Source organism: Prionailurus viverrinus, chromosome B2, assembly GCF_022837055.1.
Source record: "Prionailurus viverrinus isolate Anna chromosome B2, UM_Priviv_1.0, whole genome shotgun sequence".
NCBI lineage: Eukaryota > Metazoa > Chordata > Mammalia > Carnivora > Felidae > Prionailurus > Prionailurus viverrinus.
In genome coordinates this window covers 32,004,776-32,024,838 of record NC_062565.1, presented here as the reverse complement: position 1 = coordinate 32,024,838, position 20,063 = coordinate 32,004,776, and the positions used below count along the sequence as shown (strand labels likewise).

At 45.2% G+C, this 20,063-nt stretch overlaps 2 protein-coding genes across 2 annotated transcripts in view; one reads left to right on the top strand and one right to left on the bottom strand.

Moving 5' to 3' along the window:
* The window catches only part of LOC125165820 (HLA class II histocompatibility antigen, DP beta 1 chain-like), a 50,839-nt gene extending 35,114 nt beyond the window's left edge, over positions 1-15,725 (bottom strand). Inside the window, exons 1-2 of the mRNA XM_047859192.1 lie at positions 15,715-15,725; positions 1,774-1,911 (exon numbers count right to left, since the gene is read on the bottom strand). The gene's annotated coding sequence lies outside the window, so the exon portion shown is untranslated. The remainder of the gene's footprint in view (positions 1-1,773; positions 1,912-15,714) is intronic.
* LOC125165819 (HLA class II histocompatibility antigen, DO alpha chain) lies at positions 14,781-19,572 on the top strand. The gene is made up of 5 exons (XM_047859191.1): positions 14,781-14,915; positions 16,084-16,332; positions 16,747-17,028; positions 17,129-17,264; positions 17,506-19,572. The coding sequence occupies exons 1-5, from the start codon at positions 14,834-14,836 to the stop codon at positions 17,507-17,509; spliced, it is 753 nt and encodes a 250-aa protein (XP_047715147.1). The 5' UTR covers positions 14,781-14,833; the 3' UTR covers positions 17,510-19,572.
* Positions 19,573-20,063: the final 491 nt, after the last annotated feature.

Genomic DNA, 20,063 nt, shown 5'->3' with positions numbered 1-20,063 from the left:
CTGAATCTGGGTCTCTGGGCAGAGAGTCTGGGGAATCTGTGCTTTAGGGAAGATTTCTAGGAGATTCTGGTGAGCAGGGCTTGGGGCCCTTTGAAGATAAACCCAAACTCCTTAGGCTGGCATCCAGCACTCTCTGCTATCTGGCAGCTGATCATTGCTAGAGAAAATGATGCCATTCAGCACATCTGCAACCCTACAAAGTCTGTACGAGGCCCTCAATAATTTACCATTCCTATTTCTTGTCTTTGGGCATTTCTCCCACCTAATTAACTCAGCAACTTGCCTTTTTAAAAATTTATTTATTTCGTTTTTGGGAGCGTGCAAGCTGGGGAGGGGCAGGGAGAGGGGGACAGAGGATCTGAAGTGGGCTCTGCGCTGACAGGCTACAGGCTGACAGCAGTGAGCCTGATGTGGGGTTTGAACTCACGAACCGCAAGGTCATGACCCGAACCAAAGTCGGAGGCTCAACCTACTGAGCCATCCAGGTGCTCCAGCAACTTGAGTTTTATTTATTTATTTATTTATTTATTTTATTATTATTATTTTTTAAGCATTTATTCATTTCTGAAAGGCAGAGAGAGACAGAGCGCGAATGGGGGAGGGGCAGAGAGAGAGGAGACACAGAAACAGAATCAGGCTCCAGGCTCTGAGCTGTCAGCACAGAGCCTGACACGGGGCTCGAACACACGGACCATGAGATCATGACCTGAGCCGAAGTCGGCTGCTTAACCAACTGAGCCACCCAGGCACCCCAACAACTTGAGTTTTAAAAGATGTCACTCTCTTGGGGCACCTGAGCGGCTCAGTTGGTTAAGTGTCCGACTTCAGCTCAGGTCATGATGTTACCGTCAATGAGTTCAAGCCCCGTGTTGGGCTCTGTGCTGACAGCACAGAGCCTGGGGCCTGCTTCAGATTCCGTGTTTCCCTCTCTCTCTCTCTGCCCCTCGCCCAGGGGGCTCTGTCTCTCAAAAGTTAAAACAAAACAAACAAAAAAAAAAAAAACAAAAAAACTAAAACTAAAAAAAAAGATGTCACTGTCTTAATTCCCACCCGATTTGTCCACTATCTCATTCTTAGCAGATGACCTTGTCTTCCACTTTCCCAAGAAGAAACAAAAGCTGGGGACACCCACAACCAGTCCCTTCTCTCACCCTTCATCCTTTCCTTTGTCTCTGTGACAAGAGTCCTTGTTTTTGTTCACAGCTCACTCCTCCACTCCTCAATGTTATTTTCTCTGGTCTCTTCCTCTGCACAAGTTGCCAGAAAGAAGCTCAGCTCTCTTCTCTGTATACTGATTCCTTAAAGAACAGCACCATTGAGCCCCAACGCTACTCTTGCCCAGCGATGGGAAATCAAAGACAACTAAAATGCCATCTCAGCCCCCATAGATCTTAGGCTCCACACTCACCCGCCTTACTTCTCAGCTCCTGCTCCCGGTGCTGCAGCCAGCCTGCTCTCCCCAAGTCTCCCTGATTTCCCAACCCACATTTCAACCTGTCTTCACTTCATCTTCCCAAGTCATTGTTCCCATTGGTTTAGTCACTCTCTCGACCTCAGCTTCTGGCACACTTCTCTGTCCGACTCTCCTAATACCTGCTCTTCATTTTCTGGTTTCCTTCCCAGGCTTTTGTCTGTTAGCCAACATCACAACTGTCTAGGTTTCTGAGGGTCAGTCCTTTGCTCTCCTCTCCCAGGATCCGCTCTCCTCGAAGATCTCACGAAAGCCAGAGCCTTCTCATCGGCTCCAGACCCTATTTTATAGTAACTGTTTACCTGTGTCCCTCAAGCGTCTCAGACCCAAAGGTCTTTCTCCACCAGCGTTTCTTCCTACTGCGCCTGGAGGCGGTGCTGCGCTTGGAGGCCGGGTCAGCACCTGCCAGTCCCACAGGCCACGCCTGCACCCCCTGCCTCCTCTGTTCCTCTCGCCCCCAAGGCCAGCCAGGTGCAGGTCTGCGAGGCCCGAGGACCTCGCTTTCTCTTGTCTCCTGCCCAGCCCCTCCTGGCCCTGCCCTCGCGTTCCAGACCTGGCTCCCTGTCCCTCAACCGCAGCCCCAAAGCCCCCTTCCCGCCACCGGCAACAGCCCGAGGGAGCCCGTACGCTCCTGCACACACGGTCTGCACGCCCCGCCCCTCGGCCCGCGTCCGCGCGGGGACCCGCTTCGCCCCGTTCCGGGCCTCTCAGCAGCACCAGCTCGGTCACCGGCGTGTTCTTCCCCGGTTCCCCGCGGAAGCGCGCCCTCTCCTCCCGGCTACGACCTGCCCGTCCAGACGCCGCGCCCCGGGAGACTGCCGGCGCCCTCGGCGTCCCCACGACAGGAAGTGCGCTGCGAGCAGCAGGGGCGCAGAGCTGGGGGCGCCAGGCCCCCACTCCCCGAAAACCCGACGACCCCCCGGGGCGGACCAGGGCTGTCAGGACCGCCGTTCTCCGTCCTCCCGCCTCCCCCCACCCCTGACTCCCAGCTCCCGCCCGACCTCAAACTGGCGCCACCTCCCGCCGGCGGAGAGCGCTGACCCGGCGCCCCCGGGGTCCTAGTGCCGACCAGATTGCGCTGCTTTGTATTCCTTGAGCTTCCGCAGCGTCTGTCTTGCATTTATTGAGAGATGGCCTGTGGAAATCAAAGCCGAACGGAGGCCATCCTTGAAAATTATAAACTGACAAACCAGTTTGATCATACAAAGCTTAATTTAGCTTATTTTGCAAGGCTAACTTGACTTGGATCATTTCTGGCTTGTGCTTTCGGAAATAATAAGCAAAACTTGAACTGTGTCCCAAGGTTGATATGAGGGAACTCCTGAAAATTCTGATATTGTAGCCAATTTGTGAAGAATAAACAGTCACTGCTTTCTCACGGCAGAAGCTGCTTTATAACAATATACCCCCGAGACTCTTTATATGCTCTGGTCTGAGAGCTCCTGGTCTGCAAACTGTATTTTTGGTGTGTGCACAATACATTTTTACTAATTACTTTAGTGATTCATTGGTTTTTATCTTGGCTATTTCGAACTTTTGACAGCATGTTATATTAATGTGCACGGTTCTAGCTATCCTTCTCAAAGTCTCACCTCAGGGCTGGATTTTTAAAAACTATCTTTTAAAATAGTGAGTTAGGTGACCTTAGTCACAGAAGCTTTCTAGACCTTGGTGTTCTCACTTATAAAAAGGAGAGGACTTAACTCAATGATTTATGAAGTTCTTTCTACCTTTAAACAACAGGGCCTTCACAGGGAACAGAAGAAAGTTAAGTAAATAAACACGCATACATATACATAAATATATAAAATGTGGCTCAATGCTAAATGAGATTCAGTGATCTTTAGAGAGCAATGGTCATACTAAGGAGAAAGCAATCAATTCTGCTGGCAGCTGGAGGAGGAAGGGGGAGGTGATATTTCCTGTAGGGTCCAGGGAGAAGCAGAATCCCACTAGTGGGAAAAGGCCTCAGAAGAAGGCATAGCAGGACAGAAAGAGTTGGGGAAATGGAGAATGATGCTGTTCTGACTGCCTTCCTGCTGTGCTGGTGCACAGTCTTGGCTCACGTCACCTCCTCCGGGAAGCCTTGCCTATTTCTTTCTCTTTTCCACAGTGAGCTTCTCTCTCTTCTGTGCCAGTATTATATCTTAAATATACCTGTGTTTTTGTGTGTGTGTTGCATGCTGGAAACGTAGAAGTAAATTTCGTAAAGCTTTCTTAAAGCCTGGTGTAAGAAAGGCCTCTTAGCTTGCAAGTTAACGTATCTTTTCACTTTTCTTTAAAAAAAATTTTTTTAATGTTTATTTATTTTTGAGGGGTGGGGGAGGAACAGAGAGAGGGAGACATAGAATCTGAAGCAGACTCCAGGCTCTGAGCTGTTAGCACAAAGCCTGATGCAGGGCTTGAACTCACAAACTGTGAGATCATGACTTGAGCTAAAGTCAGCTGCTTAACTGACTGAGCCACCCAGGCACCCCAACGTATCTTTTCACTTTTTAAGTGCTGCTGTAGAGAGACTTGACCTCAAAAGTGTGGAATGTACCTTGATCCATGAAAATAATCACAACCTCCAGGTAGCATTTAACCTAAATACCAGCAGAATATTTTTAAAAATGTAATGCATTGATTTAAAATATCATTTAGAGACGATAGAAGGCAAACTGGAAAAGTCACAAATTTGTGGAAGTTAACTAAAACACGCAATTAGTGGATCAAAGAAGAAATCACAAGGGAAATTAGGAGATACTTAGATGAACAAAAACTAATACACAACATACAGTGCAACATACGTAAGAACAGCAGTAAGGGGGAAATTTATATCTGTAAACACTTACATTAAAAAGGGAGACTTCAGGGGCCCCTGGGTGGCTCAGTCGGTTGAGCGTCCAACTTTGGCTCAGGTCATGATCTCGTGGTCTGTGAGTTCAAGCCCTGGGTCGGGCCCTGTGCTGACAGCTCAGAGCCTGGAGCCTGTTTTGGATTCTGTGTCTCCCTCTCTCTCTGCCCCTCTCCTGCTCATGCTGTGTCTCTCTCTGTCTCAAAAATAAATAAAACATTAAAAAAATTAAAAAAAAAAGGGAGACTTCAAACCAATCACCTACTTCACAACCTTAGGAACTAGCAAGAGAAGAACAAACAACCCAAAGCTGGCAAATGGAAGGAAACAATAAAGATTAAATCAGAGATAAAGAAAATAGAGAATAGACAAATATACTGAAAATAAATAAAACCAAACATTGTGTCTTCAAAAAGATTAAGAAACCGTTACTACTGATTCCACAGAAACAAAAAAGATTAAAAGAGAATGTCATGAACAATTGGATGACTAAAAATTAGATAACCTGGATGGAATGGACAAACACCTAGGAACACAAAACCTAGCTAAAGCGAATCAACAAGAAATAGAAAATCTGAGTAGAACTATAGTAAGGTTAAGTCAGGTTAAGGAAAGAACCTTTGGACAAAGGAAAGCTGCTCTTCACTGGTGAATCCCACTTAACTGTAAAGAACTAATATGAATCCTCCTCAAGGAATTGAAAAGGAGCAGGGCACTTGGGTGGCTCAGTTGGCTGAGCGTCTGACTTTGGCTCAGGTCATGATCTTGCAGTTTGTGAGTTCCAGCCCAGCATCAGGCTCTGTGCTGACAGCTTGGAGCCTTCTTCAGATTCTGTGTCTCCCTCTCTATCTGCCCTCCCCCACTCACACTCTCTCTGTCTCTGTCTCTGTCTCTCAAAAATAAATAAACATTAAAAAAAAAAAGAACTGAAAAAGAATTGAAAAGGAGGGAACACATCCTAACTTATTCAATGAAGCTATTATTGTCCTGATACCAAAGCCAGACAAAGGCACTACAAGAAAAGAAAACTAAAGACCAACATCCCTTATGAATATTGATGCAAAAATCCTCATCAAAATACTAGCAAACTGAATCCAGCAGTATATGAAAAGAATTACACTCCAATTAGGAATTATTCTTGGTATGCAACCATGGTTCAACATATAAAAATTAATCAATGTTATATACGACATTAACAGAATGGAGGAAAAAACCCAAATGATCATTTCAATTGATGCAAAAAAGCATTTGACAAAATTTTGACACTCTTTTATGGTGAAAACACTCAACAAACTCGAAGTAGAAGGAAATGACCCCAACATAATAAAAGCCATGAGTCCCACACCTAACAGCATAATCAATGGTGAAAGAAATCTATATCTATATCTATATTTAATTTTTTTTTCACATATGAGTTTTAATTTTATATTTTGAACTATCTACAGATACAAAAGAAGAGTGATTTGGGCTTAAAATTTTCAATTTCTTCCCAGGGGATAAGAGGTTGGGGTTCTGGGATTTAGAGAAGTCAGGGAATGGGAGGGGTAAGTTCTTGGCGAAGCAAGCAGCTTCCAGCAACATGACAGAAGTTCAGAGCCTGAAAACATGGCCAGCAAGAGACCAGCTATGGTAGGGAGCAGCCTCAAAATGACTGGTACAGTGTGCCCGGAGCAGGAGGTTGGAGCAAGAGGCACCGAGGACATGGCATGTTGGAAGCACACACTTGTGTCACTTCTCTGTCCAGGAAACTCTGGGGAGAGAACTAGACCACTTGAAATCCTGAAATTGTCTGGGTCAGAACTACTTAATTAATTACTAAGAAAGGATCACCCCAGAAAGTTGAAGACCATATGAACATTCATGTTGCACATTAATATAATGGCTTTGATTTTTCTTGCTTTCCACATCATAATTAGTTGACTTCTTGATAAATTGAAATAGCTGGGATGACAGGAACCGTAATTGTGGTCCCAGAGCGTAGCATGGTGCCTGAAGCAAAACAGACCAAAGGTAGTTAAATACATATATGCATACATAAAATAGATCTAAGGTCCAAAATTGAAACAGTGAAAAGTAAGATCGCCCTCTGGTGGAATCTCTGGGTGGTCACAGGAAAGGACCCCCAGCCCCTGGCAAGGAAGCTGCTGAAATGGAAGAATCTAAGAAAATAATTAATTGAATGGCTAACTGGTAGCCAACCATGAGTAACCAGAGCAGCACTGTCCGGTAAAAATATAATGAGTTATGTATTCAATATCATATTTTCTAGGAGCCACTTTAAAAAGGTAATAAGAAAGAATGAAATTAATAATATATTGTAGGGACATCGGGTGGCTCAGTCCGCTGACTGAGCGGCTCAGAGCGGCTGACTTCGGCTCAGGTCATGATCTCCCGGTTTGTGAGTTCAAGCCCCGCATTGGGCTCTCTGCTGTGAGCGCAGAGCCCTCTTCGGATCCTCTGTCCCCTTCTCTCTGCCCCTCCCCGACTTGCGCTCTCTCAAAAATAAACATGAAATATACACACATATATAAAACATATTTAAAATATTGCCAATTAAACATTAATATAAAAACTAATAATGAGATTATATTACTTATATATAATTAAATTTTCTTTAATGTTTATTTATGAGAGAGAGAGAGAGAGAGAGTGCGCGCGCGCGCGATGGGGGAAGGGCAGAGAGAGAGAGAGACGGAGACACAGAATCTGAAGCAGGCTCCAGGCTCTGAGCTGCCAGCACAGAGCCCAGTGCAGGGCTCTAACTCATGGACTGTGAGACCATGACCTGAGCCAAAGTCAGATGCTTAACCTACTGTGTCACCCAGATTCTCCGTTATATATAATTTTAAATATATAATACATACATTTTTTACAAAGTCTTTGAAATTCAGTGGTTTTCTTTTTTTAAATTTTATTAATTTTTGACAGAAAGAGAGAGAGAGAGCATGAGTGGGGGAGGGGCAGAGAGAGGAGGAGACACAGAATCCGAAGCAGGCTCCAGGCTCTGAGCTGTCAGCACAGAGCCCGATGCAGGGCTCCAAACCACAGACCGTGAGATCATGATCTGAGCCGAAGTCGGACGCTCAATGGACTGAGCCACCCAGGTGCCCCTTGTGGTTTTCTATTTATAGTATATCTCAGGACTAGCCATATTGCAAGTGCTCAATGACCACACATGGCGGTGTTGACTATATAGGACAGCACTAATCCTAAGGGAAGGGGCCATGTCCTGCTTTCCTCTGTCCAGGACGCAGTAGGTGTTCCATAAATATGTGTTCAATGAATAATATCTCCCAACACCTACCTCAACCTATACTCCAGAGAACATGATGGACACAACTATGTTTACTTCAAAGTCAATGTGTTAGATGATTTAGAGTAACTGAATTTATGTCATATTCAAAGAGCAGACACTTTACTCAGATGTTAACCCTGTCTTTTATTTTCAGAATTTGTTTCCAGTACTAGAATGTCTCTCTCTCTCTCTAGGACCACTGGTATTCACCTCATTGATTTTTATTTTTTGTCATCTATTTGTTCATTTGACAAGCATTTATTTAATACCGTGTTAGCATCTGCAGGAAGAGAGGGGGTTATATAACAAAGAGTCAACGAACCACGACCCTTTGACATTTTTGTACGAGGGGATGTAATTCATACATAAATATTATAGGAAAATAATGGAGAGACCTGCTTCCTGCCAAGATAAATTTGCATGTGTTCTTGGCTCCCAACTCTTAAAAACCAATCCTGGAGAAACTGTGGAGGGAAACCAGTGGGAATCCCTAATGACACTGTCAATTGTTTTAGGGTGGGTTGCTTGTTGTGACAAGATTCATTAGAAGCAAACTGTTTTTGCTCTTCCCCAGCATTGGGCTTGAATAATTATTGTTTGCCCCACAATGCAAAAAACAGTGGTGAGATCCTGATTGCTCATACTGCTGTAGAGGGTTGGGGAGAAAGTCTAGGTTGAAATCCCTGCTGGGGTGGGGAGGGGCCAGGACAATAGGTGCCCCTGATGCCATAGCCATTCACTCTTTAGCACTCTATCTACCAGCCCCAGGGCTGGGTCACTAAGAGAGAGGACTGGCCTCTTCCAGCACTTTTTATCCTGAAGCCCTGACCTGAACTGTCACCAGCAAGGTGACATTAAAAGGGTGGTAATTGGTTTTGTGCTGTCCTAGGACTCCAGCCCTTCCCTCCCTTTACATTCATGATACTGACACAGATGGGCATTCTCAGTCCAGAATAATAACTCCTCCCTTTGGGGACTTCCACACCCAAAAGAAAAACAACAAACAGGCCCATATGTGTCCTTAAAGAAGTATTAGAAAATATAGAACAGCCACATAAAATGAGCATGAAAAGTGCATTAAAAAATAAGAAACGCTAGGGGCGCCTGGGTGGCGCAGTCGGTTAAGCGTCCGACTTCAGCCAGGTCACGATCTCGCGGTCTGTGAGTTCGAGCCCCGCGTCAGGCTCTGGGCTGATGGCTCGGAGCCTGGAGCCTGTTTCCGATTCTGTGTCTCCCTCTCTCTCTGCCCCTCCCCCGTTCATGCTCTGTCTCTCTCTGTCCCAAAAATAAATAAACGTTGAAAAAAAAAAAATTAAAATCCTAAAAAAAAAAAAAAAAATTAAAAGAAAAAAAAAATAAGAAACGCTATTATAATGTGAAAAAACATAGGGAATAAGGGAAAGCTATAAAAAGTTCTAGGCATGAAAACACATGTAAAAGTTAAAATAAAAACCCCACCAACCAGGGGCGCCTGGGTGGCTCAGTCGGGTAAGCGGTTGACTTCGGCTCAGGTCATGATCTCGCGGTCTGTGAGTTCGAGCCCCGCGTCGGGCTCTGTGCTGACAGCTCAGAGCCTGGAGCCTGTTTCAGATTCTGTGTCTCCCTCTCTCTGACCCTCCACCGTTCATGCTCTGTCTCTGTCTCAAAAATAAATAAACGTTAAAAAAATAAAAATAAAAAACCCCACCAACGGGAATAAATAGTGGAGACATACAATGGAAAAACAAATGAGTAAGTGGGAGGACTACACTGACAAACTCTCCTAGATTAAACAAAATTAAAAATAGAGATGTCAGTGGGACGCCTGGGTGGCTCAGTTGGGTAAGCTTCCGACTTCAGCTCAGGTCATGATCTCACAGTTCGTGAGTTTGAGCCCCACTTTGGGGTCCGTGCTGGCAGCTCAGAGCCTGGAGACTGCTTCTGTTTCCCTCTCTCTCTGCCCCCTTCCCTGTTCATACCCTATCTCTCTCTCTCAAAAATAAGTAAACATTAAAAAATTTAAAAAGAAGAAAAAGAAAATAGAGATGTCAAAAGATACTGGGGAGAGAAGTGCCTAAATAGAGACAATAGGAATTTCATAACGAGAAAAAAATTAGGGACGCCTGGGTAGCTCAGTGGGTTGGGTGTCTGACTTTGGCTCAGGTTACAATCTCTGGTCTGTGAGTTCAGACCCGGAGCCCCGCATCTTGCTCTGTGCTGACAGCTCGGAGCCTGGAGTCTGCTTCCGATTCTGTGTCTCCCTCTTTCTCCCTGCTGGCGCTCTGTCTGTCTGTCTGTCTCTCTCTCAAAAATCAATAAAGATAAAAAATTTAAAAAAAAGAAAAAATTAAAACAGAGAGGAGGAAAGTATTATAGAAATAAAGAGATGAATCTCAGAATGAAAATTTACAGAGGATCCATAGTATCCCATGGCAAGAGAAGGAAAAACCCTTTTTAGATACAATATAACAAAAATTTAAAAGATCAAAGGTAATGAGAAAATTCTAAAAGCTTCCAGACAGAAAGATTGACTGAATTCGTAACTGAAACACTGGATGCAAAAAGACGTTGGGATGGTATTAAAGAGGAAAACACCCGCTGGAGCCCAGGACTGCCTGACCTAAGCCCTGTGAGCCTGCCAAGGGCAAGGTTCTTTTTAATTTTATCCCAGCCCTTTAAACTCCTAGGGATTTTGGGGCGCCTGGGTGGCTCAGTCGGTTAAGCGTCCGACTTCAGCCAGGTCACGATCTTGCGGCCCGTGAGTTCGAGCCCCGCGTCGGGCTCTGGGCTGATGGCTCAGAGCCTGGAGCCTGTTTCCGATTCTGTGTCTCCCTCTCTCTCTGCCCCTCCCCCGTTCATGCTCTGTCTCTCTCTGTCCCAAAAATAAATAAACGTTGAAAAAAATTTTTTTAAACTCCTAGGGATTTTATTTTTTATATTATATTTGTTAAGTTATTTATGTTATTTATTTATTTTTTATTTTAGAGAGAATGTGCCAGTAGGGGAGAAGGGCAGAGGGAGAGAGATCCTACTACCCCTGGATCATGACCTGAGCCAAAATCAAGAGCCGAACGTTCAATTGCCTGAGATACCCATGTGCCCCTAAGCTCCTAGGAATTTTAATGTTGAAAACATTCCCTATGCATGGGATTCAATATTGCATGGTTCATTAGGATCTGTTGTGGCTTGCCTTGGCCATATTTTGTTAACAGGCAGAAGATCATGTTGGAGTAGGAGGATTTATCTTGGTGATGTGATGATGTTGGTTCCACCGTGGGTATAACTTTGCAAAGCTAAGAATCTGTGAAAGAACTGCCAGAGGAGGAATTAAAACTAAGATTTTACATGAAAGCACCCACCTTGATCCTGAAAGAGAACCGACCAAGGGCAACAGTAGCAATTGAGCAAGATCAAGCATAGGAAACCCAAATGCAACTCATTGGAGTCAGTGTGAACAAAACTGAGGTCAGCTCCATTAAACCTGTGTATCCCATAAGGCTTTCAATCAAAGGGGAAAAAAGTGTGTTTTAGTTGAAAAAAAAAGAAAGAAGGATAAAAGAAAAACATCTTCCAACTTATAATTTAATACATAGCTAAACATTATTCAAAAGCGATGATATAATAAAAATATTCTCAAGCATACAAAGTTTCAGGAGATTTGCCACGCAACTACTCATGCTTCAAACATTTTTGGAAGAAGTGAAGTTTCTCTATTCCAATAAGAGAAAAAATGTCAGGAGGTACCACAAAAAGGACCAGAAGTAGTAACATTGATCAAACACCTTGGTGAGGAAGAGAGGAAGTCTATGAATAATTTGAAAGCATGCTAAAGTTCTTATCTGGTGAAAGGGAAGATAGGTAAGGTATAGATAACACTTTATTTATTTATTTATTTATTTATTTATTTATTTATCTATTTTTTTTAATGTTTATTTATTATTGAGAGACAGAGAGACAGAGCATGAGCATGGGAGGGGCAGAGAGAGGAGGAGACACAGAATCTGAAGCAGGCTCCAGGCTCTGAGCGGTAAGCACAGAGCCCGACGTGGGGCTCTAACTCACAGACGGCGAGATCATGACCTGAGCCGAAGTCGGACACTTAACTGACTGAGCCACCCAGGCTCCCCTAGATAACACTTTTTTAAAGATGATGAAGACTAAAAAAAGAAACTTAAAAAACAGAAATATTGAAATAAGTAAAATATTAGAAACAAGTTCGAATGTGTCAATAATCATGGTTAATGGAGGGTTAGGGTTAGGGTGCCACATGTTTGCCAAACCACTATTTTCCTGAACACACAGCTAAAATACCTTTTTCTAGCCCTGTTGTGCCCAGGCAGGGTTATTATTTAATTCTTGCCAATAGAATGTGAGTACAAATGGCATGTGGTTTCTGGTCCAAAGCCATCAGATCAGGTATGCCTTCCGCAGGCTCTGTCTTGGGTGCAAGGCTGGAAGCATAGTTCTTTTTTTCAGTAGTGATGTCGCTCACCCAGGGAGCATGCTGCAAACCCAGGTCTCCTGGTCCTACCCTTGGAAAGGCTGCTCTCACTCAGGTCAGGAATCGGTATTTTTAACAAGCTCCCTAGGTGATTCTCCTGTGTAGCCAGGTTTGGAGTCATAGACTCAGATGATTTCTTAGTTCCCTTCCAAATTGAAAATCATTTATTTCATGATCTTTCAGAAACTGCCTTTAGATATTTGGTTAGACTTTTCCTTATCTGGAAAATATCTATCTTTATATATGTATTATTTTATGTTGGACTAAATTCTTTTTTTTTATTTTTTATTTTTTAATTATTTTATTTTATTATTATTATTTTTTAATATATGAAATTTATTGTCAAATTGGTTTCCATACAACACCCAGTGCTCATCCCAAAAGGTGCCCTCCTCAATACCCATCACCCACCCTCCCCTCCCTCCCGCCCCCCATCAACCCTCAGTTTGTTCTCAGGTTTTTTTTTTTTTTTAATTTTTTTTTTCAACGTTTATTTATTTTTGGGACAGAGAGAGACAGAGCATGAATGGGGGAGGGGCAGAGAGAGAGGGAGACACAGAATCGGAAACAGGCTCCAGGCTCTGAGCCATCAGCCCAGAGCCTGACGTGGGGCTCGAACTCACGGACCGCGAGATCGTGACCTGGCTGAAGTCGGACGCTTAACTGACTGCGCCACCCAGGCGCCCCCTGTTCTCAGTTTTTAACAGTCTCTTATGCTTTGGCTCTCTCCCACTCTAACCTCTTTTTTTTTTTTTTTTTTCTTTTTTCCTCCCCCTCCCCCATGGGTTCCTGTTAAGTTTCTCAGGATCCACATAAGAGTGAAACCATATGGTATCTGTCTTTCTCTGTATGGCTTATTTCACTTAGCATCACACTCTCCAGTTCCATCCACGTTGCTACAAAAGGCCATATTTCATTTTTTCTCATTGCCATGTAGTATTCCATTGTGTATATAAACCACAATTTCTTTATCCATTCATCAGTTGATGGACATTTAGGCTCTTTCCATAATTTGGCTATTGTTGACAGTGCTGCTATGAACATTGGGGTACAAGTGCCCCTATGCATCAGTACTCCTGAATCCCTTGGATAAATTCCTAGCAGTGCTATTGCTGGGTCATAGGGTAGGTCTATTTTTAATTTTCTGAGGAATCTCCACACTGCTTTCCAGAGCGGCTGCACCAATTTGCATTCCCACCAAAAGTGCAAGAGGGTTCCCGTTTCTCCACATCCTCTCCGGCATCTATAGTCTCCTGATTTGTTCATTTTGGCCACTCTGACTGGCGTGAGGTGATACCTGAGTGTGGTTTTGATTTGTATTTCCCTGATAAGGAGCGACGCTGAACATCTTTTCATGTGCCTGTTGGCCATCCGGATGTCTTCTTTAGAGAAGTGTCTATTCATGTTTTCTGCCCATTTCTTCACTGGGTTATTTGTTTTTCAGGTGTGGAGTTTGGTGAGCTCTTTATAGATTTTGGATACTAGCCCTTTGTCCGATATGTCATTTGCAAATATCTTTTCCCATTCCGTTGGTTGCCTTTTAGTTTTGTTGGTTGTTTCCTTGGCTGTGCAGAAGCTTTTTATCTTCATAAGGTCCCAGTAATTCACTTTTGCTTTTAATTCCCTTGCCTTTGGGGATGTGTCGAGTAAGAGATTGCTACGGCTGAGGTCAGAGAGGTCTTTTCCTGCTTTCTCCTCTAAGGTTTTGATGGTTTCCTGTCTCACATTCAGGTCCTTTATCCATTTTGAATTTATTTTTATGAATGGTGTGAGAAAGTGGTGTGAGAATGGTGTGAGAATGGTGTGAGAAAGTTTCAACCTTCTGCACGTTGCTGTCCAGTTCTCCCAGCACCATTTGTTAAAGAGGCTGTCTTTTTTCCATTGGATGTTCTTTCCTCCTTTGTCAAAGATGAGTTGGCCATACGTTTGTGGGTCTAGTTCTGGGGTTTCTATTCTATTCCATTGGTCTATGTGTCTGTTTTTGTGCCATATGTTGGACTAAATTCTGCCAACGCCGAGCCCAAGCAGATGCCAGAGGGAAGGGAGATGCTGTCCACATGGGTCAGCCCGCAGGCAGCATGGAGAAGGGTGCCCAAGGACAAATGGAGGTTATCCAGCACCCTCTGTCCTCCTCACAATAGTCCACTGAAGCTCCCTACTCTAGACATCTCTGACAATTACACATCTTTTTCCTCACACAATGAAATAAAGTAACATTTTCCAAAGCGATTTAAAGGTTTAAAGGATTTTGATTCTACTGTGTATCCAATATGTCCCTTTTAAAGTTTCTTAGTATGGTGTATATTACTTTTTAACTCCAAAGTTGTCTGTAGAAACTTACAGAGAGACTGGGATTCTCTACGCCAGAGATCAGTCTAGAGCCTTTGAGCTCAGCTCTGTGGTTCTCTGATGGCCTGTTCTCTCCTTCCAGAGGTTCTTTTCTTGGAGTTTGTAGTAATGGTTCATCTAGGCCCCTTCCACCTCCCAAACAGAAACCTCCTTTTGACTCCCCTGTGGGCCAAGCCTCCTCGGTGCATGAGGGCCCAATGCATTCTTCCACCTTTCACCTAGGCTTCATACTTCTTCACCCAGCAACAGCTGCATTAACTCAGAGAATGTCTCTGATTGGCTGAATACAGCAGGGAGTCTTCCCCCTCCTTGAATCTGTTTTCTTCCTCTTTACCCCCGCCTCCTTCCTTTAAGTCCTACCACAGCCCCACACCAAAACTTACTTGGTTAAACATCAGGGCAATGGTCCTCGGTGGGGGGCTAGTCCTAGGACTCCACACCTTGATGAGCCTCCTGAGCCCCCACGAAGCTGGGACCATCAAGGGTGAGTGCTGAGGGGGATCGGGTGAGGAGAGAAGATCTAGGGTTACACGAGAGACAGTATAGAGCCTGCATTGTTCTTCTCTGGTTTATGGGCAACTTCCTTTACCAAGAGATCTCCGGTCTCTTTCACCTCTGTCATGTCCACTGTGGATCTAAAATACGGGTGCAGCTCAGTCCAGCTATGCCAGCTGCATGTTCAGACTTTGTCAGGTTCAAGTGCATGACCAATTCCTTCCTTCTTTCTGAGATCCAAACCTCCATCCTATGTCACCTAGTACCGTGATTTCTGTGCCACTTCCTGGCTTGGAGTGTGCCCATTCGAGTCCAGTTTTACTGCAGTATTTATCACCATGTGGATAGTTAACTGTTTTTCTGTCTTAATCCTGCTCTAGACATGAGCTCCTTGTGTGTGTGTGTGAGGGATCCACAGCTGGTTTAGCTGTATTTCCTTGGGGCCTGGCATTGTGCTGGGTACATAGTAGTGCCTCAATGACTGTTGAACATATAATTTCATAGAATTCGAAAGGCCCCTTACCCATTAAAATCTAACCTGAATTTTCAGAAAACTGAGCTTCAGTTTTGGAAACAGACGCGTTTGATCATAATCCATTGAGGTGGAAGAGTTAGGGCATGATCTTGACTTGAACTTTGGACTCCTTTTCCAGTGCTCTCTGCGATACCTCAGGCTGCCTTTTGCTATCTGTTTGGTCTCTGTCACAAATCTTAATTCTTACTTCTGCCAGCCATCACCTTCTGTCCTCACACCCACCTATACTGCAGCTTTGTGCCCAAGGCTCCACTTAGACACATCCTAATCATTTTCCCTCACCCCGCCCTCCCCCACCACTCATGTCACACACAGGACCCGATAGCAGAACTAAGGCAAATGATCACAGCTACCATTTAACTCTGGGAATCCCAAGCATGATTTTAGGCGGCCTCTCTTCTTCCCAACCTGGTATGCCAGACGCACTTGTGTCTCTCTTCCTGCCAGTGTGTTGGACATGTGCCTGTTTCCCTCTGTTAACCCCCAGCAACCCTCCCACTGTCCAAGGACCGTCTTAACAGCTCAACTCTGTCCCCACAGAGAACCCAGGATGGGGCACATGTTTTACGTGAGATTGATAGATTTTCTTTTCTGTCTCTGACCCTGAACTTACCCAATACAGCTGATCACATGGGCTCCTATGGACCAGCCTTCTACCAATCCTATGGTGCCTCGGGTCAGTTTGCCTATGAATTTGATGGGGAACAGCTGTTCTCTGTGGAGCTGAAGAAGAGGGAGGCTGTGTGGCGTTTGCCTGAGTTTGGCAACTTCGCCTACTTTGACCCACAGAATGGGCTGGCCAGCATCGCGGTGATCAAAGCCCATCTGGATGTCTTGGTGGAACGCTCCAACCGCACCAGAGCCACCAACGGTACCGGCCTTTCCTCCCCTCACTCCCTCTGCCCCACCCCCTGTCGGCACAGGAGGCCCAGAGAAGCTTCTTCCCACCTCGTAGGCCTCCATCTACTTTGGCACACCTCTCTCTCAGCCCGTGTCTCTCCAGGAGGCTCTAGATCTAGATCCCTTCAGTGCCCTCTTCTTTCTTGAAGACTGACCCTCCCGCCTGGACTCCCCCTCAGGAACCTGTCAGATACAGGAGCCCCTGGTGTCCCCACTGCCCTCCTCAGCCTCTTCTCCCTCTGCCTCCCTCCCACCCCTGCAGTTATGTCCCAGAGAATCCCCTGACTGCAAATCCCAAATAGGAGGAAGTGTCCCTGAATCCCAGTCCTAGTCAGGCCCAGCTGCAGGGATGAGCCTTTGGGATTCAGGGCCTCATTCCTCCTAGTGCCTCCGAGGGTGACTGTATTCCCCAAGTTTCGAGTGGAGCTGGGCCAGCCCAACGTCCTCATCTGCATGGTGGACAACATCTTCCCCCCTGTGATCAATATCACCTGGCTGCGCAATGGTCAAATAATCACCGAGGGGGTGGCCCAGACCAGCTTCTATTCCCAGCCTGACCATCTGTTCCGCAAGTTCTACTACCTGACCTTCGTGCCTTCAGCAGATGACATGTATGACTGCAAGGTGGAGCACTGGGGCCTGGACGAGGCGCTCTTCAGGCACTGGGGTATGGAACCCCCTCCCCAGCTCACTCTTCACAGACCCATGTTTCCTTTACTCTAGAATCCTTTCACTGCACCCCCTGACCCTTCCTCTCTCTCCCCCAGAGCCCCAGATGCCTATCCCGCTGCCAGACACCACTGAGACTCTGGTCTGTGCCCTTGGCCTAGCCCTCGGCCTGGTGGGCTTTCTTGTGGGCACCATTCTCATCATCAGAGGCACATGCTTGTCCAGTGCCCCCAGGTACAGAGGCCCCGGGAGTCTGGGGGCGGGGAATGGGTGACTCTGAACAGGATGGGGTGGAGGATCATTCTCTGGGGAGCAAGAAGTTCAGAGAAGGGTGGCATAGACAAGTAGTGGGCAGGGAATAGAAGAGTACAGGTGAGTGAGGGGGTGAGGTGGGTCTGGGGGAGGTGGGCAATCAGACAGGACCCCAGCATTGTGAGCTCGAACAACCTTGGTCATATGGTTTTCACCACTTTAGGTAACGAACCTTCTGAGAAAAACAGATTGTAGGAGACAGACAACTGATGGGTTCATCGCAAGTTTCTGACAGCCTTTGTGTACTCAGTGCCTCCGTCTGCTAAGTATATCGCCACTGTGCTGACTTTGGATGGGATCAGCCTCTGTCCTATAGGTCTCCTCTCTTGGATCTGGTACTCACTGCAGGACTTGTGAGGCAGCAACTAGTGCCCCTTCTCACCCCAACACACACACACACACACACACACACACATTTTGCTCTACTCAAAGCTCTGGCTAGCAGCAGTAAATTTTTTAATTGTGTTTGGACTATATGCTTTCTACCAGGTCTTGGCCAATTCTCTCAGGGTGTGAAGGATACTAGGACCTAGAAGAGGGGATTCCAGGTGATGACCATTTAGCACGACCATTTCATACTTGGGGTTGGCAGCCATCCTCAGGCCAGTCCAGCTATATCTTGTTCCATTTGACTCATCCATTTGGGGCCTGTCGTGTGTTACTTGTGAATGGGCCATTTCATGAGGACTTCATGCAATTTACCTTCTGAATTCAGATTTGCCCTCAAAGGAGTTGCCAGGAGAGGAAAGGTTCATGAGAATTCTACTCTTGTCTGGATTTACTCCATAATGAAGAGGACTTTGGTGTCCAGGCATAATCTACAGTGTCATCTCCTTTTTCCAAATCCCCTAGAATCCCAGGAGGCTTGGATAACATGGTTACTTCCTTAACCTGGGGTCAATCATATTAGTAGAAGACCTGGCCACATATTTAGAGAACGTTCAAGTGTATCTCTCTCTTAGTGTTTTTCAAACTGGAATGTATGTAAGAATCAGTTGGGGGCCTTTTAATAAGCGCAGGCCTCACCCAGATCTACTGACACACACACACACATCTTAGAGGTAGAGAGAGTGGTAACAGTCTGTAATTTTTAACAAGTTCCAGATGATGCTGATGCAGCCATCCTAGACTTAGACTGTGGTCTGGTACGTGAGACCCACTGACATAGCCTGATGCTATTGGAAGAGGGGATCCTTGAGGTCTGAGGTTGTCCAGGAAGCCTTTCTGGAGAACCTAAGTCTTTTAGGGCATAAAAGTTGAGGCAGATACAAGTAAGTAGGGCAAGATGGGGATTGGCATTGTGAGCATTAGTCCTGGAGAAGAAAGAAACCAAGAGATCATGTGGACTTTCCAAGAGACAATAAATTGAAAGAAATCGATGGCCAGAAGAAGACCCTATTGGAAGTGGGGGAGGATTGTCCTAGTCAAGACTTTTGTTTTCCAGTAGTAGAATCCCTCTTAAAATGATCACAGACATAAGGAGAGGATGTTTACAATAAAGATACAGGAGTGGTACCTGAACCAAGGGTGGATTTTAGCCAAGCCTAAGGGAACAGAACTCAGACTGAAAAGCCAGTAGAATCTAGAACAATCTCTCTTGCTCTCTCTCTGGGCCATATGGTCTGTGTTATCCCTCTAATGGTAGCCATATTAGCCATATTCTTCTCTCTCTCTCTATGGACTACCCTTTTCAGCTAATATGTTCACCTGCAGTTCCTGAGTTTGTACATCACCTCAGCTCTACCCATCCACCACTATTTCCCAGTAACAATTTTAAATTATTAAAAAAACAAACGGATGTCCACATTTGAGGCAGTTGCCCATCCCAGTCCGAAGTACTGTAACCAGAGGCACAAGATCCACAGTACAAACGTGGCTGCCGAGCACCCACCTCTGAGGAGAGGGGTTGGATCATTCTCAGAGAAAGAAGAATGGGTTGGTTCTCAGAAGACATCTCAACATAAGTTTGTCCCCAACATGCCCTGATCTCTGCTGATCTTTTGCTTTTCAAAAGTTAACTTGATCATCCTCAGAAAGATGCTTCTCTGATCTCTGCCCTAGTGTTTAATAAGGTCATTAAAAGTTTCATTTTGGGACACCTGTGTGGGTCAGTTGGTTAGGCGTCCCACTCCGGATTTCAGCTCAGGTCATGATCTGACAGTTCATGGGATGGAGCCCCATGTCAGGCTCTGTGCTAACAGCCCAGAGCCTGCTTGGGATTCTCTCTTTCCCTCTCTCTCTGCCTCTGCCCTGCGGATGCTCTGTCTCTCTAAATAAATAAATAAATAAATAAATAAATAAATAAAGTGTTTTCTTTTGACCAGAAGTGTGCTTTTTTCACTATGCATATATTACACAGAAGTCATTGGAACTTTTAGGAACAATTCCAAATCGTTCAGATTTATGTATCTGCCTTCATAATCATGTTTTTTCCTTCTAGTTTCAAAGTAAACAGTCTCTCACTAAAAACATTGTCCTCCTATATTCTTGAATGATCCCTTTCTGTGTCTTTTAGAATAGATATTAGGCGTATCCTCTTCTGTATTTTCATACTCTCCTTTTTTTCAGGGTTGCCTCTACAGACGATGAACACATCATGTTTCTCATCTGTTGAGGGCATCAAATCGCCTCTTTGTCCTATACCCCAGCCTCCCCACTCCTCCAAGTTACCCTCAGCCACTTTCTCTGGAAGAGTATTCTGTGTGGGCTGCCTCCAGATTC